General features: G+C 37.9%; 1 protein-coding gene across 2 annotated transcripts in view; it reads left to right on the plus strand.

Annotated features, from left to right (window-relative positions):
- The window catches only part of rasgrp3 (RAS guanyl releasing protein 3 (calcium and DAG-regulated)), a 32,454-nt gene that overhangs the window by 2,402 nt on the left and 17,138 nt on the right, over window positions 1-12,914 (plus strand). For both annotated transcript variants that reach the window (XM_051076639.1, XM_018694674.2), the window contains exon 2: window positions 12,754-12,904. In XM_051076639.1, the coding sequence (XP_050932596.1) occupies window positions 12,835-12,904 (70 nt within the window). In that variant the 5' untranslated portion in view covers window positions 12,754-12,834. The remainder of the gene's footprint in view (window positions 1-12,753; window positions 12,905-12,914) is intronic.

Consider the following 12,914-nt stretch of genomic DNA (forward strand, 5'->3'; position numbering starts at 1 on the left):
ATGACTGGACTGAGCAGAATTCAAACTTGGAAACCCAGGTTGACTGAGTAGATCCATGAAGTCCTCTACTGCAAGCCACCTACCACTAGGCACTGTAGCTAAATGTAGAAAATGTTGTCTGTGCACAGAGAGTGTAAAATGTGATAAATGTAAGTTGACAGGTGCTGTTAGTACTGGTGGAACTGCTGCTTTGTTGCTGCCATTATCACGGTCATTGTAAAGTGATTTCTTAACAGATCTCCAAGTTAGCTTTGTACATTTACTTTGTCTCTGCTAGTTTTTGTTTACAGCTACCTAACCCTAACCCTAAGAATTGGATTACATTTGTCACCAGATAGCATTAACTCCCTCATGTATTTTGCCCAAAACAAACAGACATGTAGCACTCATAAATATCTGTTACTGGTTCATGTTAATCAGTGATAATAAGCACACCTGCAGTACAAACTCCAACATGCAGCATATGGACTCCCTCTGAGTTGAAGCACTAGAGCTCTGTGGACCACAGAGTAACTCAAATACCCTCAGGTCAAGCACATCAGTTCTGAGATCTGCATTACATCACCAGCAGATGCACATACTTTTGTGGTTAAATAGATGCAAAATAATAACAGTCCTAGCATGACAATGATTGTTCCACTACAACAAACATTACAACTTTGAATTATCCATAGATTTAAACCTGGATATGTTGACATGCAATGCATTTAAATGTATACACACTAGCTGACCTTCTTTGAGACTTGAGATAATTTATGTTTATACTTTGATAATGCATGTGAACATAACTTCATCATCTAAGTAAATTCTCAGTTCTGCCAGTAGCTCAGTGGACACAAATTGAGATATGTTAGATGTGTTATAACCTCCTCTACACAATTTTATTTAATTTACAATGTCCTGAGTCACAATATTCTTCACAGTCAGCAGTTTATTATTATATTTAAGCTTCTGCTTTTTATTTTTGTGGTCAAGACAATCATATCCTTTTTCATTATGTCAAAAAAAAGTGTCAATAGCACATTTTCATGATGGCAAATGAATTAATTTCAAATCCATTAAATTCAATTAAAGACATCACAGACTTGTTTTTTTCCTCTAACTCCATCAAAAGTCCCATCACCTCTAGGCATATATATAGAGTATAGGTACTGTAGAACAAGCCATGGTAGTAGCTCTTTGTGGCGTGTAACTAGGCACACAGAAGCTTTGGGCTAAATGCTAACAGCAGCATGCTTATATGTTCACGTGTTAACGAGACTGATGGGATTGTGATTAGCTTGGCAAGTATGTGGTCATAAACCAAAGTACTGGACAAATTACAATTTCCACCAAAGTGATTACAATTCATCCAGAGGGCGATATGAATGACATAAACCTCATGTCAGTAAAAATCAGGGGAATATAAAGATATTACAATACATCAACCCAAAATCATGACTATAAAACATTTTGTCCAGTAAATGCTGAGATACTTTATAGGATAAGTGAAACCTCCACCTGCTGGTGAGAGAACAAATCAGAGGATCACAACAGTAGGATTCATCACCTAGGCACCATGAATGAGACCCATGAGACCCACACTGGCATTACCCTGTCTAAAGCTCATCTTACAGAAATTAGCATATATTCAAAGTGAAGTGGCTGATCTGGTGACAGATGACCTGTCAGCAGTCTTTCTGTATTCTAGAAATACAGAATTTGGTTTTGACTTGTCTCCAGTTATTTGGATGCTTTAAATGGTGCTGTGTTTCTGAGACTGATCAAAGATAAAAATGCACCAAAAAACCTCATTAAAGGATGAAAAAGATGATTGGAGTTGAATGGAAACAATATGTAAGCACATGTAATACCACTTTATGGCTTGGATTACGTCTTGTTTTAAAGCTACTGAAGTACAGCAGGTGGGATTAATCAAACTCACTAACTGTGGCAGCTAAGTGTTCACTAATGAAACAGGACATATGATTGGCTGTGTGCACACTCATACACAACATCTGTTTGTAGCAGTAGACTACACTAGAATCCAATGTGTTTAGGCAGCTCTAAACATCATGTTTATTCCCAACTCACAGTCTGTTCAGCGTGTCTGCTTTCACTTGCATCCCTCTGAGAGCAATGCTAGGTTTAGATTGTCTTCCCAAAGTCTTCTCCAAGCAGTTGGTTGTGCACTGTTAAGCATAATCATCATGAAAAAAATTACACCTCTTTTACATCATGAGCATGTGGCTGCTTAAAAGCACAAAGTGAGATTTGTCCAAAGAGGACTTTTGCCCCTTACTGCCTAACTGTAACATACAGATGTTAGCTGTAAGCCAGCTAGTGACAGAAGCACTGTCTGTGTGTGTGCATTTGCTTTCAGCTGCAGCCTTTACTGAAACTGTGTTCTTTTTTCAGATGTGTTGTACTTTAAGATGATATGAGATGAAAATTAAATTGTTTTTAAACTTCCTCGTGGCTTTTCCTGACTCTTGAACTCATGTAGTCTTGTGAAACAAGAACTGATTTCTCAGTAATACTAATAGTATCAGTACCAATACTCACTTGGTGGAGAATGAGATTCCCTCTTAGAATGGATATCAATATTTCCAGCTTGATCTACTGCCCCCAAGTGTCCAAAAACAAACTGCAGCTTTTAGTCTTTTAACTAACAGGTGAAAGGAGAAGGGGTATTGCATAATAGCATGAATAGCAAGAAGCTATGTGCAGTGTCTTTAATGTTAATTTAGGGATTAAGTGTGAGGTCCAGGATCAAAACAAATGTAGAAAAAATTGATTTGAACAAAATTTTCAAAAGAAAATACTGATTGTGTATGTGTGTGTGTGTGTGTGTGTGTGTAGTGGTTTGGGCGTGGGGTGGGGGGTCACATGGCAGGACTGCTGCTGCTCCAGGCTGCTGTGTTTACCAACAAGAGGTCATAGCATAGTATACTCTCCACCATGGGAGTGGGAGTCTCTCTATCTGACAGCCAGCAGCCTCCTGCAGCATTCAGCAGCAGTTACACTTATCTCACTAAAAGGACTGATCTTTAATTTGGACTGTTGGTGACACGCTGCTGTAGAGAGGGTAAGAGTAACTGTTTATGAACTATAGATGGTGTAGATTGTGAGATATTTGTAATAGTTAGATTCTGTCACACCAAAAACAAGATTTAAAGGTTGGTTGTTGCCTTGCAAGATGAATTAACATTACAGTTTACTTCTTTTACTTCTTTAACAGTGTCTCAGCTATAGCTTCATTTTGTGTAATAAAGACTAATGTTAAGTCGGTGTGGGGCTGAAGGAGTGTGTGGTAAGATGTACAAGTTAACAGCATTATACTACAGTTGTGTCATGCTATTTTGTGAACAACATTTAACAGACCTTAATGTGAGGCAGGACTTTTAAGACCAGTGTATTGAATTTGTGTGCGTCTCTGTGTGTGCACCTACGAGCAGAGTATGTCACTGGACTATGCCTAAACACACAATGACGCATCCACAAACCAGAGGCAGAGACACAGTGACCCATTGTGGAGGCAGAAAAGCACAAGTCATGCTAAAGGGCACAGCTGACTGTAACATGCACAGCAGAAGCTGTGAAATCAAAAGGAAGAAAAACATAAGTGTGTCAAGTGTGTGTATCCCATAGCAATTGACATATAATGCATTAATGTTTGACACACTGTGAGAGCAGTGTGATTTCCACACAGATAAAGTGAAAGAGAACACTTTGAATGCTTTAGAATGGCCTGTTTGTTGTTTGTGATGCCTGTCTGCGTCACACTCAGTGGCAAACAGCATCAAGTGTCCTTTCTTGAATTGTGCAGCCTGTCTGTCCTTACTCTGTCAGTTTATTCTTAGCAGTGCATTTGTTTAATCAAATGTTGAACAAATGCACAATAAAATAAAAATAAAATACCTTTAGGTGTGAATGTGAGTGTGAATATGTCTGTGTTAATCTTGTGATAGACTGGTTACCTGTTTAGGATTAACCTATAGAATGAGGAGACAGAGTGAAGCGATGTAATGTAGAACTCCCTAAAAACAAATGTGAGCATGTGGCACATGGCTACTAATGTTATTAGAATGTACAGCCAGAGAATGTACTTGTTTAGATGCACTTTATATCTCCGCAGAAGAGTATATACAAACAAATTTACTACTATAGAATAGCCATGGATATGTAGTCATATCAATTTTGTCTATATAATTTTGAATGTAACAGACATGGAGCAGGATTTTATGAGCAGCAGGTTTGTCATCACAGATCATCCACACAGCTTGGATGGTCATGTTGAGGGAAGACACAAACTAGAGACAGTCTGCAATAATCTCATCGGCAGGACGACATGGATTTTACTAAATTATAATCGATTAACTGAGACTGACCCAACTGACAACAATAACCCAATGGTAACAGGTAGAGGCCTAAAATAATAAGAAAATGAGGTGCTAACGGAAAGTTAAGGTGTAAAGATAAGCTTTAGAGAAGGCTTGATAGGAAAAGGCCCTGCAGCCTTCTGACTTCTTGTTAACTCTGGGGACAGACAGGAGCCTTGCAGAGCACAGAGTGTGGGAGGGAATACAAGGATCAAGTAGATCAGACAGGGGTGAGGGGGCAAGTTTGTTTAGATTTTGCACGTCATTAGAAGAACCTGAGTCTGATCTGACATGAATAGGGAGCCAGTTAAGGGGGGCTAAAACTGGAGTAATGTGGTTAAATTTTCTGGATTTAGTCGATGCAGCATTCTGCACCATTTGAAGACTTTTAACATGTGGCAGGCCAGAAAACAAAACGTTACAATTATCAAGTCTCAATGAGACAAAGGCGTGAATTGGAATTTTAGTGTCTGGCATGGAAAGTAAAGACCAAATCTTAGCTATGTTGTGTTGGTGAAAAAAGGTGGTCTTGGTGACACTGTTTTTGATTGAGAGCTATTTTGCTTGTATAACATAATTTCTTTCAGACTAGTGTAAAGAAAACATCCAACATACACAATTAGGTGTTTCTTTTACTACAGTTTGTCCTTGTGCATCTGTATCTATCTTAAAAATTAAGTTCTCTTTAGGGGAATCTAATGCGACACACAGCACTGCGTCCACTGTCTGCACCACATCATGTATGGTATCGTTGTAAAGTTCTCTCTCTCTTTCTCCTGCACAATGTTATAGGATCTCAACATAGTAATTTCCTTCGTATCAGCAACCAATTGTGAAAATACAGAGGTGGGTTTATTAGGAGACTAGACAGGGCTGTATGTATGTCACTGGTTCAATTTTCAGTGGGGTGTGTCTGCCGACAATCACTCACCAAGAGCAGTTAAAGTTGAGGGACCAATGTGTAGAGTGGTAAATACACTGTTATGAGATCAGAGATAACAGGAGTGACATGAGAAACAGTCAAATTAGACACCTCTATTCCACAGGAAAGAATCAGGTCAAGAATGTTAACCCTACAGTGAATAGGTTCATGCACAGACTGGGTGAACCTGAAAGTATCAATAAGTGCCAGAAAGGCTTTACTTGGGGGATCATTTAGGTGAATGTTGAAGTGGTTGGAGTCCACCTTGTGGTGGACCTGCTCCCCATGTATTTCTGATGTTCAAAACTTATCTCATTATACATGTTATGTTGCTTTTTTGGATGTGGTATTCAGTGCAAAACATAAATGTTAAAGGATTAAAGTTATGATAATAAATAAAGGAAGTTACTTCTTATAAAAGAAGTTACTTTTTTACTTTTCATTTGTCTTGTTTACTGTGTGGAAAAAGGTTTACAGTGATATGTTTTGTTTTCATCTGTCCTGATGGTTGCTAGTGTGGATCGGTGGATAGACTGGTGAATGTTTTGGTGCATTGTTATTTACCATTACTGTTATTGTGCCATGTAAGATATGTACAACCTCCAGCCCCTTGTGATCCTGCTCAAGATAAGCAGGTGTAAATAATGGATGGATGGAAAAATCTATTTACAGCTGTCTCTATGCTCTTGGAGATATGATCCAAAAGTATGCCATACTCACATTCATATGACAAATGAAGCCAAGCCTGCAATGCAAATCATAGTAACTTAAAACAAGGTCACATTCCAGAAAAGGCTACTGTCCAGACCTTGGCTGTTAACTTAGGGACTAGTTGTACTATAGACCTTTGGTAGCTATCAAGTAAATTGATTGATTGCTGAGATGGAATTTGCCACAAGCAAGCCAGTGTTTTCGCCAGTGTTTTCCAACAGTATCTGTATCGCAGTTGTAACTGTATATCTTATTGTAAGTCAGTTGGGATGTCCTCAGCTGATCTGCAAGAATGTTTTCAGAGATGGGCAAGACTTTATTTAAGTGTTAGTATATGGATTATTATTCAAATTCAGGCATTTGTTTCTTACACTTTTAAATTTTTTTTTCCTTATCTTGTTCCCATATGAATATTGCAACAGGTTTTGCTTGCTGCAATCGTTCCTCCTGTTCATAATGACCCTAAAAGAGATCTGTTCCCAAATCAGTTTCAGTGTAAGTGGTGGAGAACAAAATCCACAGTCCTAGCTTCATGTAAAAATACATTCCATTTATCTGAGGCTAGTCTGGGGTTCCAGCAGTCTGTATTTGACAAATCAAGATTAAGACTTTTTAGTCCAAAACTCCCTCTTTGTGTTACTGACCCCTCACTTCGCTAACAAAGAAATGAAATAAAAACACTGAAACTTTAGAAGACATTTCTTCATTTGCTTAACTCAGACAGCTGAAGTTTCATATTAACTTTAGAAAAAACTGAGTTTTTTTTTCCCTTTTTTGCACAGAGGATGGACTTTGGACAAATATAATGTGCCTAAAATAATAACACTTTTTTTTTTTTTTTATCTTTCATGTCTTTATTGAACACACTCATTCAGTTAATAGCTGGTTGACCCCAACCAAACCCTTTGACTGGACGCCCACTTCATGGTAGAGTAGCCACAGTCCCAAAATGTCTCCATTTGAGATTGTTTGCCTAACTGTAGACTGGTGAATTTCTAATGTCTTTGAAATTACTCTATAACCCTTTCCAGCTCATCAAGAATCAACAATTCTTGATTGTAGATCCTCTGAAAGCTCTTTTTGGCAAGGCATGGCTCACATAAGCATATTCTTCTTGTGCAGAGCAAACTCAAAAAGTTTGAGTGGTTTTTATCAGTCAAAGTAGCTCTAGTCCACACCTCCGAAACTAATTTTCTCCAGGTATGCTAACACCTGACTCCAATTAGCTTTTTTGAGGTCATTAATTCAAGGGTTCACATATTTTTTCCACTAGTTTTTATGATTACTCTCAATAAAAACATGAAAGGTCAGAATTTTTTGTGTTATTATTTTAGGCACATTATATTTGTCAATATCCTTGACTTAGATGAAGATCAGATCATATTTTATGACAAATTAAAACCATGAAATTCTTGCCACTATATATGGGCACCCGACTAAGTGTTTTAAGATACACATCAAAAACTGATCATATCAACTTTAGTCTCATCATGAGAGCACCTACACTTTTACATATCTCTGGTTGAAAAAGATGTTTGGAAGGTGTGAAGCCCTCAAAATGTCACAGTGAAAGAAATTTTTAAAAATCCTTTCAATACATTTTGAATCCCTCTGATCCAGACTATATGTTTTATCAACATTGGTATGTAGTAGACAGTTGTGACCACAGCCTTGGTGGACAGTGAACCCTCAGCTGTAGTGGAGTTAGTTAATCTAGTCCTGTCAGTGACTGCTGCTAATTAAGACAAGCTGTAGCTGTGGTCATGACTGTAACCATGACATGATGGTACCATTGCTATTGCTCCAATTGTGGCAGGAGACATGGTTGTACTTTGGTTGTTATGACTGTGACACATGAGTGTAACTTGGCTGTGCGTGTGCTGTGAACTGACATTGTTGTGCTGGTAGAGCATTTTATTGAAGCTACTGTATGTCTGTGCTCCTGTGGTGTATTGTTAAAATATCACACCTGAAAGCATCATGGGCACAAATTCTGCTAATGTTAGTAGAATCACTTAAGAGTTGTCACACTTCAGACACTGCAGTTGTGGTCTGAGCAATAACCATGTCACAGCCACAGCTTCACCAAGCACAGCCAGGCAGGACAGCAGCAGCAGCTGGGCTCACTGCCAGTGGCTGCATGTCAGAGCTCTGCCTGCACCATGTAAGATGTCTCATCATCTCTCCTTTCTGTAGAATATGCAGTGTGTTTCCCTAAACTTGTTATTTTATACTTTGACTCCACTAAATTTAAGGAAGAAATATTGTCCCCTGTAGTTACTTTACAAAATAAGATACATTTAGAGCAGCTAATATTTTTCCTTGTTGGTTAATATTTATTTTATTTTAATCATCTGAAAACATTGCAAACAAACAGTTTGCCAGGGCATAAGGTAATTTCTTCAGATGTCTTGTTATGTACCAAGTAGTTAAAAATATCTCCAGCAGCTACAACATTAAATTACTACTAAATGCACAACAGATCATAATGTACAGAACATGTAGGTGATAATAATTGCATATTTCTATTTGAGTAACATTGTAAATGCAGGAGCATTTTTACATGATGCTCTAAGAATCAAAGGATCTGAGGACCTCTTCAACAGTTTGAATAAATACAGAAGGGGATCATTCAGAAGTGTATGACCGCGCAACAGAAACTGTTTCATTTGCTGGAAGGGTCAACAAGTTGCCCTAGAAAGTACGTCAGCAGCAGTCCTTTTGCTTTCTATTTTGGTAGTCAGCTGTATGCTGCTGTGATACGATGTGATTGGCTGAAGCTGAGAAAATGTCAGGGTGGACTTTTGCAAGACAAAGGTCATGGTTCATGTAACTGAAAACTGCAATAATCAGTGATTGATGATGAAATTTTCAATGACAGTCATGTTCTTGCTGACATCAGATGAGAGGACTGACACAATTTTGAACACAGTTGCACTGTCAGCAAAGACAGGGGAGAGAGAGGGAGTTCTGACATGGTGTTATTATTTGAAACAAATGCATACTGGTGCACCACAGGGAATTCAAAGGTATATGGTTTTCCAGGTAGCAAAAAGTGGTAGGAGATTTGACTTTTGTTTTTTTTTTTTTTTTTTTTTTTTTTTTTTAAGCTGAACTAATCAATTTGTAATGGTTCAGTTGATGATGTGTAATGTGAAAGGAGCTGCTTATAGTGACAAGCCCACTAATTACCACTAACTTTGCAGTTCTCCTTTAGCTCTATGAAGCAATTTTAGCATCTGTCTGCTCATTGTGTCAGTTTTACTGCCCCCAACTTTACTGTTTTGGTTCACTTTCATCAGCCTTACTGTTTACAGCAAAAACACAACAACAATCCCACTCTACACTACCTGTGCAGTAACAAATGGTAGAGAAATTAAGTTAGAAACTAGCTAGGTGAACATATTGGTTAATATTTAAAAGAAAAAAATAACAGTTGGTCACTGTCAACATCAGTGGTTTGGTTATAAGTTATACAGACTCACAGGTAACTCACTGATTGCACTGTTTTGGTGATGTCATCCTGCATTATCAGCACATCATCAGGACCCACATGGGGATATTAAATTCTGGTGAATGGCAGTACTTCAGTGCCTCTAATGTTTATATTATCTGGTGTCACAACGAGCTTACTAAGAAATAACTGATTATAAGCATTACTATACTGCAGAGCAACTGCATGGAATTACTGTGGGATCACTATGTCACACTGACTTAATGTACAGCCAAAGTACATGGGACAGGATACAGAGTACACACAGTTTAACAACTTGTGTGTGTTACTATGGTTAACAAATGATTTGCATATCACCTATAATCATTAAAGATCACTTCCTGACCAGTTGACAATAAGCAGATGGATTTAGCAATAGTTTTGCCTTTGAAATAATGCTGTAATAACATCTACTACCACAAAAGTCTGTGGTTGGTTGAGACACACTGATAGCTGATGTTTATTCAAGCATCACAGAAATTAGACATTGGCCAGTGATGTCTGTTTTACCTCACTAAGGTGATGGCTTAAACTGTGAGCTTTTGAAATCTTGCATCTGCAGTATAAAAAACTGTTTCAGTATGTTAGGTCTCATGTCCTGCGCTGACATATACTTAGAGATGACATTTGTAAGATGTGGATGTGGAAACTGAAATAGACCTGATGTAATTCAAACCTGCTTTTGAAATGGATACAGAATGAAGTGTTTCATCCTCTCACCTGTTCCCACTTCCCCAATCAGCTCTGCAGTCACCTGGTCTCTCCCCACCTGCATCTCATTCTATTATCTACCTGGACTATATACTATACTATTTTGTTTGCTTTAGTTGCTGTGCATGTTTATGGTGTTCCTGTACTCCTATGGATTGAGGTTTCTGCTTGCCAGCTCTTCTACCCATCCACTTGTGAGCTAGTTCTGTTCATTTATTAAAGTACTGTCATTGCACCTCTCTGCCTTGGTGTGTGTCCACATTTGGGTTCTGAAATCTTGAACTGTAACAATATGAATATGTATTTCAAAATATTTCTATTTAAAAACTGAGCCAACTCCATCCAACAACACAGACCATGAAAAAAAAGTTGCTTAAAGCTCCTATAAAAGTTGCTAAGCAGACCTTGAACTTGTCAGTATCTCTAAGTCAGCTTTTGATTTCAACTCTATATAACTGATTAGTAAAATATGTTGAAAACAGCCTGTGTTTACCGTATCTATGACTGGATGAACTGCCAGTGTTGAAGAGGAGACAGGCTGGTCTTTCACTTGCACCTGTTAGAAGAGAGCACTACAGCTAATTTAAACTAATGGAGAAGTGGACAGTCTGGGGTTCCCAGGAAATGTTGTAAATGTTAATGTTGGCTACCTTAAAGAAAAAAGAATTATTTGTTTTTGTTCTAGTACTTGAAACTGTGAATCACATTTTACTGTACATGTCTGGGAATTTTTTTTTTTTACACCAGTAGAAAAATTTAATATTTTTAGGAGCAATCAACAGTGATGATGAGAGGAGCTGAGGGGTAATAGACCTCTTGACCTGTCACCAGGGAAAACAAAAGGGTACTTAGTAGCATTAATCATTTAAGTGTCCCAGTATGCCATGTCAGTTTGCCAGTTAAAACAATTCTAGTGTTCAGTCAGTGGAGTACTAAATGGTCTATACCTGAGGTACTTTATGTTTTTATGTTACTTTGGACTTCTACTCCATTGCACTGTGGCCTGAAATCTTGTACCTATTACTCCAATACATTTTTTGACAGCTAGTTAAGATTTTACATAAAGAACATATGAGTAGCTCATAAAATACAGCACACTGATTAAAGATTAAACTGGTGGTTCCCAGGTTGCAGCCTTGCTGGCTTGTGACCTGTTGCAAAAAAACAAAACAAAACAAAACAAAACAAAGAAAGAACAGTGTTGTCTGAGGCCCCTCATTTTTCAGATTTGTATGAACTTTTAGTCATATGACTAAGGAGACATTTCCACTCTAAATTCCTGAGATGGTTTAATTTAAATAACTGTAAGAGACCCTGTAAGAGGTAAATAGTAAAACAGTAAAATGTGAAAAATTTCAATCATCTCCTCAGGTGACCCCAACAACTTAGTCAATCAGAACTGATGAAGCCTTTGGATAAGACATGAAACGTCTTCAAGTATCTACAACCAAGTCCAGTTCTTGGATAACCAATACCAAAAGGAAAGATGAGAGATAAGTTTAGAAAAATTAAATGTGTGTATTAGAACTAATTCATATGAATATTATATTATCATAATATTATAATATTAGAATTAATACTATTTCTTACACCTGTGTTTTTTTGCCCTATAACCAATCAAAATGTGTGTGGAGAAAAGGGATAACATCCAGACAGTTCCCCAACAGACTTCACAGGGAAGATGTATGGTAAAGGTGGTAGAAGAATGAGACTGTGCAGATGTCACCATGATACTATACCTTACTCTGTAACTGTAGGGTAGTGTAAAATTATCCGGTGACTGGACCTTATTTTCAAATAAATTCACCCCGTTATATAATGTGAGGGTTGGCTCTATTGTTCTGTCAGTCTGGGATTATGTATGCACATAAAGCTGTGCAACCTTTTAGCCTCTTTTGTCCCATCTTGTGGTTTTATGGTCTGCATCTTTACTGTTTTGATTTACTCTCATCAAACCAAATAATTTCCAGCTGCAGTCAGCAGAGTTTAAGGTTAAAAGAGACATAAAAAGGAATGTGAATGTTGGACTGTTTGTCAGGTGTTCAGAAACATAATTTCAAATGAATGCTAAGGTTGTTCTGTGTCTGTTGGATATAAGGGTAAGCAGCTGTTTGCTAATATGCAACCATATCAACTTTATAAGGAGATAATATGTCAGTGCTCTGTTTACAGATTTTTCTGGAATTGGAGAGAGAATTCTAGTTATTCCACAAAACTTTAACATAGATTCATTTCTACAATGAGGATATTTCTCTGAGAGCTCACCAAGTACTCCCACATGTTGCTCTGATATGAAGCGCCCATCAGTGTTGTGATTTTTAGTTGTGCAATGTTTAATGTTAGAAATGTCAAGCCATGCACATACAAGTTTCTTTGTTGTCAGTACCATTATGATTGTTGTGGTTACTAATATCCGTGCATGTGTACAAATGTCATTATGGATTATTACCTTTACACCTTGTGTGTGTGTGTGTGTGTGTGTGTGTGTGTGTGTGTGTGTGTGTGTGTGTGTGTGTCATCATGGTAAAATGCGGTCCTGGGGACACCTACTGTAGAGGAAACTGCCACTGAAGTCCTAAGTGGTCCAGAACTGTGAATAGAAGTGTTGACCTCTGTCCTTCCTCCAGCTTGGCACTATGGGATCATCGGCACTGGGAAAGGCAGCATCTCTTGATGCACTCTTGAATGAATGCATTCAAGCATTTGGTGAGTGCCA

Source organism: Lates calcarifer, linkage group LG16_LG22 (genome assembly GCF_001640805.2).
Source record: "Lates calcarifer isolate ASB-BC8 linkage group LG16_LG22, TLL_Latcal_v3, whole genome shotgun sequence".
Classification (NCBI taxonomy): domain Eukaryota; kingdom Metazoa; phylum Chordata; class Actinopteri; family Centropomidae; genus Lates; species Lates calcarifer.